The following is an 18237-nucleotide window of genomic DNA, read 5'->3' on the forward strand; positions in this document are numbered from 1 at the left end:
AGGAAACAGCTGATGTCCGTGATGTCCGTGCAAGTGTTGAATCCGTGGGTGTAACAATCATGGATGAATCACTTGGTCGGATTAATGGTACCGTAGATAACGGATGGCTCGACGATACCGTGATCGATGCTGCTCAAACTATTCTATAAAAACAATTCCCCTTCATTGCCGGCTTTCAGCCTTGTGTCTATGCTGAAAAGCCGTGCTTTCGTCCAGTTGTTGACAATTTTATTCAAATTGTAAATACACACCCTAAAACTGGTGGTCAACATTGGATAATGTTTACAACTATGAATGTAAAATTTGCATCTTCGTGCGTTAAACTTTATGATAGCGCAATGTCAAACTCAATTTCATCAGCTGTTCAAATGAGCATTGCTAATATAATGCATTCTCCAGAGGAAAACATTACAGTTCACTTTATGAATTCTGATGTCCAGAAAAATGGCAACGACTGTGGACTGTATGCCATTGCAAATGCAGTAGAGATATGTTTCGGTGGACTTCCAGAGAATACTCATTTCCACACTGAAGCAATGAGGCCCCATTTAATGAAATGTATCACTGACGGAATTTTCCGTAAATTTCCGTCATCTCCGTGTAAACGCCAACAGTCAATAGAGTTTACATTTGATATGAAGTTGTTCTGCACGTGCAGAATGCCTGAACATGGATTCATGTTTAATTGCACTAAGTGTCGCCAGTGGTTTCATCCACGATGTCAAAATACAACACTTAGTGAAAAACAAATTAGAAAGTCTAAAACCATCAAATGTATGGATTGTAAGAGTTCATAAGTTTATCATATAAATCTTTGTTATTAAATATTGTAACATTTTCTACCGATAAATAAATTCCGTGAATATTTATTCACTTGTTTTATTTTTATTTATAGATCTCACGGATTTTTTTAATGTACGGAGATGCACGGACAGATTTATCATCCGTACAAAAAACAATCCGTGATTTGTACTATTTTCTATATTTCCGTGCATCCGTGATTCCGTGACCTGTCCGTGTTTTGTAAACGGCGTAATAGTTGCGCGATCTAGCTACTATTTGGAAACAATCGATTGGAGAAATTTATAAAACTTTTGACAGATAAACTACTATTAAAACATCTTTTAATAAGATTCTCCCGGTACATAGCCAATTAAATAATTTATTTATTTCAAGATTCGCCAGCCAGGTGATTCTCTGCTGAATATATATACAATCAGCACTTCCGGTTGAAATGATTTCTTGAGAAAAACTAGACTGCAAAAAGAAAAGCTTTCAAAATGATGGAATTAAATCTCACAAGGGTGGACTACGTGCAGGTAAAGTTTGTGTTTATATGAAGGGTAACAAATGAAATGATTTTTATGTCTTTCTATCGCAAGGTAACTACGAAATCAATATTTTCATAAAAAGTAATTTATCATGTTTTAATATACTGATATAGCAGATATCTGCAGATTTTGATCTAGTTATGATAATCAAACTATGTCAGCACAGCCTTCACAGGTCATCAACACTTGGTCTGTAGGATAGTAACATTTTTAAATAGAACATTCCAATATCAATACTAATTTATTCAGGTCTGGTACAACAGGTCCCTGGGTACAATCACTAGATTTAGCTACGTAGCTTGATTTACCTACTAAGCTTTATTTACGTACCTGAGGTAGTTTTATCTAGCTACCAAATCAATTTATTTTTCTAAAAAAGCCTTTTTCTTAGGATGTGCATAATTTTGATGCATTGATCATTTTCAACTTTGAACTCATCTGAAAACAATTCATAAAAAATCACTCTTGAAGAAATGTCTTTTTCTGCACAATTGCAATCAATGTCATACAATTGCTATGTATGACAGTTAGAACAGTTACTTGAATGAAATGACAAAGAAGTCCAGTTCCAGTTAACACAATAATAGGTCAGTAATTACTCAGCACAATGTGAAGTAATCATACTCAGCCATGCCTCACCGCATGCATGAGAGAGGACAGTTATCCAAACAATGGAATTACATGTTTTGCTCTAAATTGTCCAAACGCAGCAATGTATAAATTATTTCTGCTCTGGATTGTTTTTTTAAACCTCCGTAGAATAAATATTAATATCATTTAATTATAATTTTTTGTCTCATTTTAATAAAAAGAAAAACTTTGAAAAGTTGCATTGAAATAGCTAAATAAAGCTACCTGAGGTAGGTAAATAAAGTTACGTGGGTAATTCTACCTACGTAGCTAAATCTAGGAATTGTACTGGACCTGTTAATAGTTTTGATAACAGTCAAAGAAATACATAGATCTAATTAACAGTAATATGATATTTAATATTTTTTTGTTATTTTCCTCCAAGGTTGGTGTTACCTCCAGTAAATCACTGCGACTCCTTCCTCCCCAGGTCCCAGGAAAACCACAGAGGGTAATTCACAAGATATTGAAGATATTCTTATGAAATGATGCAAAATATGATTTAAAAAAAATCATTTAAATGTATTAGACTATTCACTACTCTTTTGCAGGGCAAATTCAAAGCGTTTGGTATTTTTTTTTTAAATTTAAATAGATGATTGAGAAATATATCTTAAACAATTACTTTGACATCATTTCCCACCAAAATATATCATTTTGCCCTTCAAACAAGTAGTCAGGTAGTACCAATGTCATACAGAAACTGTCGATTAGGGAGTAACTTGCATCTGTATACTAGCTGTATTTATAGAGTACGCCTATGAGTACTTGGTATAGATCTATATCACTTTTTCAGTGAAAAATGGTATCTATCACTTACATAATAATTTTCAAATTATACTACATTTACTATTGCATGTAAGATAAGATATTGGTTTGATTTAAGATGTAAACAATAAGAATAAATGTTTACATTCCTCTTTGTTTTAGTTTGTTATTGGAGACCATAATGGAGAGCTTCAGTGTCTAGGAATGAAGAAAGGAGAAACAGTTGTAAGATTTTATACTATTATCAGCATGCACAGCTTTGATAATAATCATATAAACTTGTGTTGATTAATTGGCATTTATTATCAATTTCTATTTTAATTAATAAATCTAAAAGTTATCAGATTCTTTCAAAATTTGTTGTTTTTCCTCTCCAGCCTGTGTTTAATGCCACCCTCAAAAAGAAGATAACAAGAGTTGAGTTAGGGGGACCTGTTGGAGGGACAAGGGAAAGAATCTTTGCAACCTCTGGGTCAGAGGTCAAAGGTTTCACAAAGAAGGGAAAGAACTTCCTCACTTTTGACACAAGTTTGGCTGAACCAATTCAAACAATGTAAATAAGTGATTTGAATTTATAAAAGTCATCAATTTTTCCTTGTGCAAAGAAATTTCAAAACATAATTGAAATGTTTGAGACATTTTTTGTAATGGGTATTTTGACGGTTTGGTTTATTTTTTTAATGACCAATGCTTTTTCAGGTATGTGGAGGGAGCTGAGCTATTTACCTGTGGTAACTTTGTTTACAATCATTACCATGACTGTAAGGATGCCAATCACTTCCTGTCAGCAGACAATATCTGTGATGTGATCTGTTTACCCACCAACAAAGTCCCAGAGATCACCCCAGTGCTGGCGTGTCAGGACAGGGTGTTAAGGGTCCTACAGGTGAGTCATTTAATTCACCTCCCTATAGGGATCTGAAAAATCTGATCTTTAATGGATCAAAGTATTTTTTTTGTATCTCTAAAGACTTACTATACAAATTTTCGTGGTGATAAAATTTTGTTGATTTGTCATCTTAAAGGGTTTTGTCAGCATTAAAGTCTACTTTTTGAAAGTTACCTTACTCAATATATAGGCATATAAAAAAATTTTTGGGATTTAATTTTTGTTGAAAATTGGTAACAATGAAATAAACGAAATTTAATCCGCAACAAATATTTCATCTTTTTTAGCATACATGTACACACAAAATATTTATAGTTGCTCAGCTTAATTGCCGATTGTTGTTATCATTTCACTAAAAATATATTATTCATCTTTATTTCATCAGATAGGTTCTGACACATTCAAGATTTCCTCGAACCAAAAATTGGACTGTCATTTTATACTACAATTGTATAAAAAAATTATAAGTTTATTAAAAGTCAGAGTACCTAAAATTGCAAAGAACTATTTTGAAGATTGTCTTTTTGCTTTTATTTGTAAATACTCGGTAAATGATGACCTGATTTGGTTGTAGGACTCTGACCTACTCTATGAAGTAGAAGTCCCTGGGCCACCCTGTGTGATGCAGCTGTATGGTAATGATGGAGGTAAGTCCTGCATACCGAATAAAAATATCTGTACTTGAAGGCTACAATGTACCATACAGATACATGTATGTACTAATAGGGGAAATGAACATTGTATTTTAAGCATGCAGAAAGTAAGCTTTGGGTTTTTATGTTAAAAAAAATGAAATGTGGATGTTTTTGTATGTCAACCATTTTGTTCCCATTCTTCCCATTACATGTATATACACCTTGTGTTTTAATCTTACCAGGAGATGAGGGAGATGAGATTTTATATGGAACTTCTGATGGAAGAGTAGGTCTGGTTCAGATTGGAAGGTAAACATTTCGTGTTCATAGATTATGCTTCATAAATTTTGTTTCCTAAGGATAACAGTTATGCCACTATTAGCATACAGTAAAACTCTGTATAAAAAAAAAAAAAAAAAAAAAAAAAAAATCTGTTATAATGAAGTCACTGGGACCCATGAAATTACTTTGCTATATCCATAATTCATTATATCCATGTAAGGAATTCAATAACTTTACAGAGCTGGGGATCCGAATTAACTTTGTTATATCCGTGAATTTGTTATATCCGTGTTTGTACTAAACAAGTTTTGCTGTATTCAATTGCTGGTGAATGGTTTAAAAAGTTGTACCGGTAGTTGTGCTTTGGGTTCAAAGCCTAGAGTGATTGTTTTTATTATATGCACGTACCACTATTGCTATGACAGGGAACCTCAGTGTTTAAAGTTCTCTTTCCTAAACACCTCACCATGAGTTGCCTTACCAGAAAACTTGATCTAATTTGTTTTGCAGAATGGCACCATCACATCGCTGGGAATTACCAAATGAGAAAAGGAGCGGAGGTTGGTGTCAGATTGATTTTTTTTTAATATCAAGTAAATGTATTATATTAAGTGTGTACAACATTTATGAGACATTGATCTTAAAAACAAGTTATTTTGATTTAGCTTTTTCTGAATATAATATACTAACAAGACATTTAATGATGTACTTGATTTAGCAGAAGCTGTTTTCTGTCATAGGCAATATAGAATACATACATCTATCCATATGTGATATACTTAAAACAGTACTTTTAAATATTTATTGTAAAATACTTATATAAAATGATATAATTTTTGTTGACAGGAGTGTTAGCTATTGACAGTTATGACATCACAGCTGACGGTGTCCTTGACCTTCTTGTGGGGAGAGATGACGGACTTGTGGAAGTCTACAGCTATGATGAATCTGACGAGCCTTTATTTAGATTCAAACATGTAAGCAGTGCTCTGGCATTACATAAGTTCCTACAATATATAGACTTCAACAAATTTTTTTGTTGTTATTTGTGAAAGTGTAGATGTAGCAATATACCATTCTAGTTAAAAACTATGTAGAAAAATGTCAGTACTCAGCTGAAGATACTTTCAACCCAAACCAATCAAAGCTATACTTGTATATCAAACATGATTTACAAGGAAGAAGAATATATGAACTTATATTGCATCTGTATAAGAATTCAGGAATATATTTACACACAAGTTCTTTAATATCATAGATTTTACTTTTTGATACACAATTTTCTTCTTAGTGCGAACGGTGAAGAGTCTTGTTACTTATATTTTATAAAGCAGTTTTAGTCAAAAAAGCACTTATCTGCAGACAATCAATACCACACTCAACATGGATACATACATTGTACAATAATATATTGGTTTAATTATTATTTATTTAATAACAATAATGTAAAATGTAGTACATTAAACTTTACATGTATGTAATTTTTGATTCAGCAATTGAGTGAGAGTGTAACTTCAGTGCAAGGAGGAGTGATAGCTACACAAGGATTCGATGAGATTGTATGCTCTACCTATGCAGGTAAGAGATTAAGTACAAATATGCATCAATCTTTTACATGTATGTATTTATTGAAACAGAAATAATTAAAAATAAAATTGATTTTTAAGAAAAACAATTACTCTCTTTCAAAATCCTTTGGTAGCTATATTCATTATACCCTCTTTATTTTTTAAAATTATGTCTGTCGTATGCAATATACCGAGTACTTATGTATAATTTTTACAAAGCATTAAGTTCAGGTACAGTGTATTCTCAATTTTTTATTACAAAGAACATAAAATTAGAATCAAGGTATCCATAAAATTGCTAATGAAAAATCTGGCTGTAGTATTTTCTTTTGCTCAATCAGACATTTACGAAATGAATGTATTGTGGAACTATTATATTAAATTTATTACAGAAGACCTTTTCTTTTTAAAAATTTTTTACTTTATATAACTGACTGTAACTGGATGATTTTATTGACTTTATATAACTGGTTGTAACTGGATGATTTTAGGCTGGATCAGTTCTCTGACATCTGAGCCCAATATCAAAGAGTCCGGGCCAGATGTCTATCATCTCTCTGAGCATGGTCGTGAAAAAATAATCGGTCTTAGGTAACGTGGGTCTCTCACAGCTTGGCTGGCTTCCTGCACTGAGTTTGTGTCTTTTTCTCCTGTCAGGTCATTGCTCTAGATGCCAGCGATTTTTCATGTTTTTTTGTGCTTTTTTGTCTGAAATTTTTTATAGGTTAGAATAGAAGTGATCAAATATGTTTTTTATGCAATATATATTCTATGTACCTATGCTTATTGAAAATTATAAATTTTTTGGGTCTAGAGCAGAGGGGGTTACATTTCCTCTTAATCTCCAAGATTTACTAATTACAGCATTCCATTGGTCAAACCTGGAAATCTTTTTCTCAGTTTACAATCATATACTCACCCCTACAAATACCTGTGTGTGAAATGTTTTGCCTCCTACACCTCAATTGACCAAGTCTATTCATATTTAACTGCTTTTCACCAAAATGATTGTTGCCGCAAACTCAACCTGACAGGATTAGTTCTTGCAAAAGTAGTGTTTTCAAATATCTTAAAGGAAAATGGTTTTAATACTGTTTGGAAAGTCATCAAAGATGTACTGAACTTTGAGCAAAATCTTGTCTTTAAATAAATTGATCTGTGTTCATATTAAACAAAAATTATTCCATCCTGTCAGGTGAGTTTGTGGTGGCAATTCTACAGAAAGTATGTACAGGACAGGAGCTGAGGTGACTAAGTAATCAATATATTGCAATTGGTTCATCAACTTCTTGTTGAATTACTACATTTACTGAATGTAAATGAGCTTTGTTGATGTTTATGTACATATAGAGACTTTGGCCTCTATCCAAATTCATTCTGACTGAAGATACTTGTAAGAGTTACAGTTCCTGTCCTGTCTGAACTGTTTTTCATCACACTATGTTATAACACTGGTTAATGTGCACAGGTTGGGTGCTAGGGTTGACTTCAGAACAAATGTCCAAAGGCCTCGGTTCCACCGCCATTGTTCCAGAAACAGCCGCAAAAGTCAAAATCAACACTCTCAAGTATGTACACATATAAATAAAAATAGAGGACTCTGTGCATTCCTAATTTTCAGTCTACAGGTAGGTTATCAATGGGCTCTCAAAGTCATCTAAGCAGAGTAAGTTTATGGTATTAAAAGGAGTTGTTTGTTTTTTTTTCAGTCCATTGGACACTGTACTTATGTAATGGCTAGGTATAACTGAATATTTGAATTGATTTCAAACAACTTTATTATTACTGATGAAACCAGATTGAAATTTTGAATATAAATTGATTTTTAAAACAATTTATATATAAAACTGTATCGATTTCAAGTACCTTTATATTTGATTTATAGCTTATCTATGTCTGACTGTTTTTCAATATAAATTAATACATGAAATATATACTTCTTTTTAAAAAAATTGCCTATGACATAAAATAGATTCATGTACTTCAATTTTTGTGAATGCTTATGTAGATTTTAGACAATTGCTTTCACTTTTTTTCAGTTTAATGAAAATTACAGAATATTTGGTAGAAAAAACATTTGGTTATCTTGATATTACATGAAATTATTACAGTGTCCACCAAGATATATAAGGAATTAACTTATTCTATTTTGTTATTTAGAGGTGAACTAGAAGAACTGACACAGAAAGTTTTGACAGAACGAGAGAAGTACCAGCAAACAGCCACCAGTAAAACGGCAATATCGGCAGTGCCTCAGTTTGACATCAATGACAAGTTTGTATTAAATCGTGAAGATGCCAGCTACACCCTCAGTTTAGAACTACAATTACCTATTGACAATGTTCTTCTACAGGTACTGTGTGTGTCATTTAAAATGAAAGTTTCAGATTCTCCAAAATAGACTTTAGTGATCATTATTAACCCTCTGGCTGCGGGAAGGACATATATGTCCTTCTACCGCTGGCTGCGGGAGGGACATATATGTCCCTGGTGACGTCATAAAGTTTGAGACGTCTTTTCACTTTCTTAACTGAAATTTATATATAATAATACTTAATTTGACTGCAGTTTTTGCTGAAATAAAAGCATAAGAATTTGGAAACAACTACCGATTAACATGATTAATGCAAGTTAAAAGTTAAAAGAATTATTTTATAATAATTCATGCATTTTTTATGCATTTATTTGCAAGTTAAAATGCGCAAACAAAACACTGTAAAAATAAGTAGTTAAAGTCACTGAGAAAACTAGTAAATTTAACTGTCCATATAATCACTACCTTAAAAGTAGTTTTACTAGGTACATGTATTGGGTATATTTATTAGTAAGATAACATTATAGTGAATCTAGAATTTATAGGCAACTTTCACTCGGTCGGTATCTAAGTGTCAATTTGACCCTAGCTCCACAATTCACTTTCTTAACTGAAAACATTCAATTCACGACAAAGGATTTACGAAGTTCACTAGTTAAATTCACTAGGTTTTTCTTTTAGTGAATACCTTTTCGCAATTCAGTTCTAATATAAATACCGGTAATACATGCATCTGTTAACCTAAATTAAGGATAATAGTCAATTTTGTTCAGGGAAAAATCATAATTGTATATGATAAAAAATGTTGCATTAAAATTTTCAAAAGAGTACTAAATGAAAATATTCAGAATTCCTTTTGTCCTTTTGTGTGTAAAAGCACGTTACAGTGTATAATTTAGAAATATTTCCAAAAAAGTTTACAATGTTCAATTTTTATTCATTTACACATTTTTTCTAAGATTTAAAAAAGATTGCCTCTAAAAATGATCATGATTTTTAGTTTAAGTAGGAAACTGACTACGGAAATGATGTTCATCTGCCTTCGAGTCAAATTTGTAGAAGTAGCTAGGACATGCGAATCTAAGTCGCACTCTATATAGGAAACCATTTTCTCGATCGACCTAGGACCCTGTTAAACCTAGCTGCAGATCTGTAGCTCTCCGAAAAAAAATATATTGATAAACCGGAGAGCTACAGTGCCACCCATTGAAAAAAATGTATATTTATTGCGCACCAAAAAGTGCGCTCGGTTCTTGATTAATTCTTCCAAATTCTTACCTCAATTGCAAAAAAGGACAGTTTAAAAAATTTCTTTCTCCTCTATCAAGCACTCTTGTAGTTGACATCTGAACGAAGCATATTGGACTGAATTATCTTTGAAAACAAAATGGCAGTATAAATAAGCGAAATGTTCTATGATTACACTATCAGGGTCAGGAGGACTATTAACAACAAATATGAGGAATGTTTGGTTGTGGAAACAGCAAAAAATATGTTAGGAACATATGGTTAGTAATATTTTGAGATCACAGTTTTAAAAAACATAGCAAAATAAATCGAGATCCGAGCACACTTTTTTGTGCGAAATAAATATACAGTTTTTTTTTTTTTTTCATTTTTCAATGGATGGCTCTGTAGCTCTCCGGTCTATCAATATATTTTTTTGGAGAGCTACACAACTGCAGCCATGTTAAACCCAACTTTTATCGAAAAATCCCAGTCAAATGTTCGAATAATTAATAGATTATCTGTACCTGATCAATTTAAAAGCTTTATAAACTTTCTTGGAAGAGGAAACAAGTCGCTTTGCAGAGCTGAGCAGGTTTTATTTTCGAAACATGACCCCAGACTCAATTCAAATAGCGTTTCTCCATTGCAATGACTCCATGCGAGACCCCTCGGTATACACACCAGTCCATTAAATTTTATTTATACATCTTATTCTACATTTCTATTTCGTCTAGCTAAAAAAAACTTAAATATCGTACTCTATATGCGTTCGTTTTAGAAAATCCTGAAAATGTTGCCCCCCTGTTTTTCCTGAGTATATATTGTATTTTTGCTTTATTAAATTTTCCTGTCGGGTTCCCCGGCCCCCTTCCTCATTCTTTGTTGTCGTAAGGTCAATGTAAATTTCAAGACATTGACATTTTTTTGCTGACTTGTCAGATTTAAAAACTCTCATTTTATCGTATTGTAAACCTCTGAAGTCATTGCTATATCATTAACACAACCACACACAATTTTTATGCATTGTCAATATCTAAGCTTTCAAAATTTACGTAACCAACACATCCCAAACCTTAACAGCAATTCTACTATAAAAATTAATTTAGATCCAATCTATATACCGGTAGTCAATATTTCATCGTAAAAATGATTGAATAAAGACCTGACAACTATGAAGAATAAATGAATTATGTAATCCATATGCCACCCCCCCCCTCCTCCCCCGTTGACAGTTAAGCGATTAATCTTAATGATATTTCAGATGTACTTATCCATTTAAAAAAATGAAACACTGCACCCGGGTGAAATCAGGTGATATGAATTGTAAATACGACCCCGGGGTTGGGATGCGGGGGGGGGGGGGGGGGGGGGTTAAATCGGTGTATGGTTATTGTTCGCCCTCCTGTGTCCTTAATATGGACGTTTATTATTTCGACTTTTTTCGATTTTAGATAAATCTTGTACACACGATTTGAACATCGTGTCAACAAACACGCACGATCTTGTGATATATTCTGTAACATCTCAATATACAATGCATATATTTTTCTGTTATGTCTGCTTGAAATTATCGTAAAACCGTGATCAAAACATTTATTAGACCCCATGTTAAGAACAATACGTGTCTTGCAGGAAGAATAAAAATGCGCTTGTCAAATAAATTCTTTTTACAAAACACTACGAATAGCAGCTTTCCACTTTTTAAAAATATATTCCATTCATTATGATTATGGCGAAGATTACATATATTCTCAAATCTTCAGATATTATATTAAGTTTTAAAATTATCATAATCCCGTCAATTTCTCTGATAACATAGAACAGTACTTGTGTGTTTTCTACATCATCATTTATACTCAACTGAAAATTAATTTTTATTTTAAAAAATCAAAATGAAAAGATGTAGAAAATGGAGTCCCTTAGGTCAATGATTAGCCGTGTCGACTTGTCCGGAAAAAAAAAATAAACCCCAGAAAAGTAAGGAAATCCTCATTAAATATTGACTGTTGAATTTTGCTTCTAATAAACTGAAAACACGAGTACTTTTTTTCTAATTCATATAAAAAAGACAAATGGATTAATTGTTTCTGATGGTCTATACATATTTTACAACTAAAGATTTTTAATCAAAAAAAAAAATTCCCTATTTCACCAAAGATGTTTTGTTTGAAAACGTCTTTTAGCCAATGTCAATATGCAAACTTATAACAAACTTTTAAGCACGGGGTTTTGTACCAGTACGAGTCAGGTTTTTTTTTCTAATTTTGCCAAACTAAATATAAGACTGGAAAGTAAATTTTCCGTAAATATCTACATTAAATAAGCAACTTGTTGGTAAATCTGTAAATCTTCTTCATAATTCTTTTATTATTTATCGGCAATGGTTTGTTGATGTAAGCATTTAAAGTCAACATTTAATGTCTACTAGAACAAATGAAATATTTAAACAACTTTTAAAAGAATTTAAAGAATTATTTTCCATACATTTTAATTTGAATTCATTGGTAAAAATTGTTATATTAGGAATTTTTTTCTTTAAAGATAAAAACATTTTTTTTTTTTTTTTTGATAATTTAATTTTGGTATTTATTCAATTTTTGAAGAAAGCGATAAATCTGTGCGCCGAGAAGCGGAATCAAATATTTGAATTTCTATTATATTTTAGTCAGACCGCACAACGTTAGAAATTGCAATGCATGCAGATGGAAAATACATGTAAAATCAAGAATATAAATATTATTTTTGGTCTTTACTATTTTCATTTTTATTTAATTTCCCTTACAATTACTTTTAAAAGGTTTAGAAATAATGATAATCATTGTATATCAAACTGTTTCTAAGTTGCGTCTGATTTTGTATATTCATTTCTCGCAATAGTTTATCAGTTTTGCTTGATTGGGATAACAATAAACAATTAATTTTAAAAAAATCTTAATATAATAATTAGAATTTACGCAAATTGTATAAATAAAAAAAACATTCTTCATAGTTTTTTTGATATATCGCATATGAATTAATTCCCCTGTACACATTCCTGTAAATGACGCGCACTTGGCGTTAACCCGAGATATTGAAAAGCCCGCAAAATAATGTCAAAGAAATTGTGACGTCGTTTTAATCTCGCAGTGACGTTATAATTTCTGTACACTGACGTCGCAGCCAGAGGGTTAAATTGACAATTACATGTATGCACTTCCTTTATCATATGAAATGACACGGCTTCAGTTACATTTATATGTACTATTTTATGGTGTTTGTTTTAGAGTGATGTCCCAATAGATCTTTTGGATGTGGAGAAAAATTCAGCTGTTGTCAGCTACAGTGCATGTAACCCAGAGGTTTGTACAGCTATAGTGATTAAGTTTTCAAAGTGGTCCTGAAAGCAATTCATATCTGTAACATTTGTGTACTTTTTTTGTACGCTTTATGGGCGTTTTCCTTATATTACTACATGTATATTCAGTGATAGTTTCCTTTGGTATTTTATCTTGTATTTATAAAACAGTTATTTAATAACATCTTTGTAGGAAGGTAATTTTCTGTTGGCCACATATCGCTGTCAGGCCAACACCACACGTTTGGAACTGAAGATCCGCTCTATTGAGGGTCAGTATGGGACACTACAGGCCTACATCACCCCCAGGGTACAACCCAAGACATGTCAAGTCAAACAGTACCAGATCAAGCCCCTGTCCCTTCATCAAAGAACCCATGTGTTTGATGACACCAGGTCAATTGTTTTGCTTAATATGCTTGAATTTCTTATTTATTATCATTTAGTTTTGCCATCTGAATAATTGAATACAATAACTATGGTACATGTATTTGTGTAACTTTATTTTATTTTTAGTTATATTTTGGGAGGGGGAGAGAAAAAATTTACCAATACAAGTATCTCATATGAGAATTTATATCCTATAGAGTAACTTTATTGAAAGCTTTGATACTGCATCATAATTTGTAAATAATTGCTATATTACAGGCCTTTGAACACCATTAAGTTATCGGGACCCTTCAGTCTGGCAGAGGTTCATTCCTGGGTCTGTTTCTGTCTCCCTGAGTTACCGGAGAGAACACCACCTGGTGACTGTATCACGTTTCATTTTGTGTCAACATTTCTGGACACTCAGCTCGAGTGTGTTTACAGGTGAGTCCTGCTTGGCAAAGTAATTCTTTCTCAGTATATTGATGTTATTTATCACCAAGTAGTTTGGTACAGTGAAACATGTTTACAGTGAACATCCTTGAATCAAATACCTACTTATAGCAAAGTCATAATTTCTTAAGAAATTCTTTAAGTTAAATATCAATCTGGGTGTAATTCGTAAGCCAAACAAAAAAAAAAATTAAAAAAAAGGAAGAAATTTTTGTTATTCCCATATTTAAATATGATATTGTAATATTGTTCACAATATCTTACACAGAAATAAAGGTTGTATATATGTATTTTAAGGTTTCTACTTTATAGGTTTTCAGGGTTTTTTTTTAATACAAAGTATCAAGCATACCATATTCATAACTTTTAATTTATCATTGTAAATATTAATTTTTTTCAATCTATGTTTTCCCTATAAATTCAACATAAAATTACTCTATTTTGTTTAATTTTTGTCAACTTTTGTCAGGACTGGATTTGATGGGTTTGTATCGTTTTTCTGCACATGTGTGTCTGTTTATGCACAATGGAGTTTCGGTTCCTTTAGATGTTATCTTGAACCTTTGACCTTGACTGCCCTTTCAATTTTAAACATGTTTGACCCAGATTCCTTTGTTTGAAATCCTTGATTAATTTTACTTTCAAGTTCTATTTCTTAACCAGTTGCTAGAAAATGTCTTCATTGTCTGGTGGCCATTGTTTTGAATGGAAGAAATGAAGTTAAATAAAAGTAGTTTCTGTGCTAAAAATTCAAATTTAAGTGTGTTTGCATGAAAAGGCAATGTCTTCTGACTTGAATCACATAAATTCATAATAAAAATTTTCAAATTCAATTTTAATCAAAACATCTGTTATCATTAGTTTTTGTTAACTCATATACAGGCATACAACTTCTTTTTATTTATAGTCTTTATACACTGATATAAATTAATATCAATTAAAAATCTGTCTTTCAGCCCTTTAACACTGATGATGCTTGTCTATTATTTGTCACAATGATCACATATGACCCTTCCCATCCTGTATTTTATCACTCATATGAACATACTACTGCCTATTTGTCACCAGTTGGGTACTGCATGTAAGGATACCAAGCATGAGGATATACAGGGACATAGAAACAGAATTATCATACATACATGTATAATAAAAGCTTGACACAGAGAAAGATGTATGAGCAGCTATTTTTGTATACTAGTATGTACTGCATAATAATAAACTGCTTGGCATACTGACATCAGCATGATTCATATTACACTCATAAAGAAAAGAAAATACTATTATTTTACTTGAAAAAATTCAAGACAGTAGCATGGTATTTTACAGGAGTTATAATATATGTGTATACTCTGTAAGATAAGTAGGAAGAGTTAATTCCCCTCATGAAGAAAAGAGCTTTGATTTTGCATTGTGACATGGTTATGAAACAAAGCTTAAATAAAATTCTCTCAAATGAAATGATTTGCAATATACACTTTACTTTGTATTTTGATACAGACCACAGTTTATGAACAAAGTGTCTGAATTTAAAGTTGCCTTATGTAATAATTATTGTTGTTGTTTTTGTCTTATAATTTTCTATATTCTAAGTATTCAGCATATGTAGGATTTGTACAAGTGTTTTATATTATTTTGGCAGTGGAAGCAATGCCAAGGTCACCAAAAAAGGTGAAGCTATATTTAGATCTGACAACATCTCTACAATATCCATCCTTAAGGACGTACTGACCAAGGAGGCCACGAAAAAGAAGATCAGTCTCAATATCACCTATGGTAAGTTACTGGAATTGCCTTATGAAGAGAATGTCCTTAATTTGCCATATTTGATATTTAATCAATATTTACACATTTCTATCAATACTGTAGATCTTTATGTAATAACATAGATATCAAATCATGACAATATGAATTGGCAAATTTTCTCAGCTTAATCATAGGTTAATCATGTTTGAATCAAGTTGTGAGTTTTGCATGTAAAGTAAAATAAACTTCAGTATCTCAATACCATCTATATGTAAAAAAAAAATGATCTGGGAGTCCTATGATGGTATATATACCATAAGTACAAAAGTTATCCCTTCAGCTATATTTAGTAACACCTAGGGTTTCATTTACAGAAATAAATGAGGACTCCATTCCATATACCCTGAATCTGATCCATCCCAAACTGGAGTACCAACTTCTACTGGCCAAGAAGGTCCAGCTTATTGATGCCCTCAAAGTAAGACAACACTTAATTCTGATTTTCAATATTGCAAACATTCTCTGTGCTGTCCCTTCTTTTTGTGTCAAAATATTTCTGTCAGTGCTGTGTGTAAAACAAGTGTTTTGTTTTCACAGGAACTACAGGTGCATGAGAATGACACCAGCTTTATCTCCCCTGAATACAGACAGATTTTGGAAGACGCTGAGGAACTTCAAGCAGAATTCAAAAAACAGCCCTGTCACTTAGAAAGACTATATGGTTGGTCTTACAAAGATAAAATTGTTGCAATGGGGAAAAATTATTCTTGCAGTGAGGTTATCACTTTGATCTTTGATAAGTTCAATAGGAAAGAAAAAATGAAATCATGACTGATGCAATTATCTTGGTTATTAAGACAAAATTAGGGATAATATATTGTAACCTATATGGTAACTATAAGCTTATCTTGAACCAAACACACTTAAATGAAGAATATATAGCAATAATCTTGTTATCAGTAGTTTGAGTAAAAGCCTTCGATTATGCAAATTTCTAAAATATTTCATTGAACATTCACTTTTTATCAAATATTGCCTAATATATGAACTTTTTCCTGATGATCTGTTTATAATTAATCTTTAGATTACATGTCTCTATTTCATATTGCTTACATTGTTTTTTTTTTTTTTTTTTTCAGGAATGATCACAGATTTGTATATAGATAAATTCAAGTTCAAAGGTCAAAATGTCAAGGGTAGAGTGCCAGCTTTATTGGAGGTCCTAGATAATTATGATTTACAAACACTAGTGCAATTTTTTGAAACTGGATGAGACTGAATGCATACATTTATCCACCATTTGAAAGATAATTATCCAAAAGTGTTGTGAAGTACAGATTATGATCAATGGCTACAGTGAATTCCGTCCATTTGTTTGTCCATTGTGATCTTTGTTGAACTGTGATAACTTTTTAAATGTGGAACAGTTGTGTGTTGCAATCTGTAATAAATGTGGCTCCTATGAACTGCTTTGTATGAGGTACGTTATAAGGATAAGTAAATGAATTATTCCCATCGCAACATAGTTGGAAGGGATATAGTAATGCGCTTGTAAGGGTGGGTTTGTGGGTGAGTGACCAAGTGAGTTAATTCTGTTTGAAATGGAAGTGACCTAATTTGCATCAGGATGGATGTTGAGTGCAGCCTTGATTTATAGATATACTCTTCATGAGGGGTGCTTAGCTTTCAGTGCCTTTGTTAATTGAAACTTGAATTTCGAGGAATATTTCAAATTTCAACAACAAAAAACATCCTCTGAATAATTATTATTATAAGATTGAATAATTCTTGTACATGTATGTGGAAAAATAGTACGTTATATTCACATGCACAGTCATTACCTTCCAGGTGAATATAAAGGTTTCTTATCTCTACATTGATCTAAAAATGGACAGGAAAATTCCGAATTGATACAAATAGTTTAAAAAAAGCTATTTTACCTGCTACCAACTTTTACTCATGTGAGCATAATAAAACATGAAATACCCAGGAGCAGAGAAGAAGATTTTCAAAGAATACCCCGGTAATGCATTTTCACTGTATAATCAATAGAGCCCCACCCTAACACAAGAACCCCTGACCCTGGGGCCACGAAATTCACAATTTTGGAAGAGGCATCTTTGCTCATCATAACTATATAATTAGTTTGTTTAATACCCAGGAGCAGAGAAGATTTTCAAAGAATTAATGTATTTTCACTATATAATCAATAGAGCCCTAGCTGCCCTAACACTAGAACTCCTGACTCCAGGGCTTTGAGATTCACAAATCTGGAAGAAGGACCCTTGATCATCATAACTATGTGAGTAATTCATCTGCTGAATATCCAGGAGCAGAGAAGATTTTCAAATAATTAATAATTTACTTACTCTATAAAATATACATAGCCCCATCCTAGCACTTGAACCCCTGACCTGTGGAGTTTATAATTTAATTTTACAATTTTGGCATTGGGGACTCGATGCTAATTTCAATTATGCTAACAATTTGACTGCTTGATTTTCAGGAGTGAAGAACTAGTGGTTCGATAAAAAAAATTATCAATACCTAACTTTGTCAAAAATGTCCCCTGACATAAGTTCTGGAGTGTTAATGGAGATTTGTATGGAAGAGAACAGTCATATATTAATTAAATTTGAATACTAGTAAAATATTTCATCCAATCTGTTTAAAAATACTTGTTTAAACATT

The 18237-nt window shown here is 32.0% G+C and overlaps 1 protein-coding gene across 2 annotated transcripts; it reads left to right on the forward strand.

Annotated features, from left to right (window-relative positions):
* The first annotated feature begins 1215 nt into the window (after positions 1-1215).
* On the forward strand, positions 1216-17012 carry LOC134273161 (Bardet-Biedl syndrome 7 protein homolog). Of its 2 annotated transcripts, XM_062755333.1 has the most exons (20): positions 1216-1319; positions 2347-2412; positions 2892-2954; positions 3107-3282; positions 3429-3615; positions 4193-4265; positions 4496-4562; positions 5046-5095; positions 5382-5512; positions 6029-6113; positions 7572-7671; positions 8264-8456; positions 12911-12985; positions 13175-13377; positions 13630-13794; positions 14273-14287; positions 15443-15576; positions 15921-16024; positions 16144-16267; positions 16686-17012. In XM_062755333.1, the coding sequence occupies exons 1-20, from the start codon at positions 1281-1283 to the stop codon at positions 16817-16819; spliced, it is 2184 nt and encodes a 727-aa protein (XP_062611317.1). In that variant the 5' UTR covers positions 1216-1280; the 3' UTR covers positions 16820-17012. The 2 variants fall into 2 exon arrangements, with proteins under 2 accessions (XP_062611317.1, XP_062611318.1); XM_062755334.1 differs by lacking the exon at positions 14273-14287.
* Positions 17013-18237: the final 1225 nt, after the last annotated feature.

Source organism: Saccostrea cucullata, unplaced genomic scaffold, assembly GCF_032062105.1.
Source record: "Saccostrea cucullata isolate Sc308-1 unplaced genomic scaffold, CSIRO_AGI_Scuc_v1 ctg8039, whole genome shotgun sequence".
Lineage (NCBI taxonomy): Eukaryota > Metazoa > Mollusca > Bivalvia > Ostreida > Ostreidae > Saccostrea > Saccostrea cuccullata.

Bases quoted from the DNA above. Each gene is read 5' to 3' on its own strand.
- LOC134273161 (XM_062755333.1), top strand. From the start codon at position 1,281: ATGATGGAATTAAATCTCACAAGGGTGGACTACGTGCAG. The intron at 8,457-12,910 runs GTACTGTGTGTG...TGTTTGTTTTAG, and splicing joins TTGACAATGTTCTTCTACAG to AGTGATGTCCCAATAGATCT. The intron at 13,378-13,629 runs GTCAATTGTTTT...GCTATATTACAG, and splicing joins CATGTGTTTGATGACACCAG to GCCTTTGAACACCATTAAGT.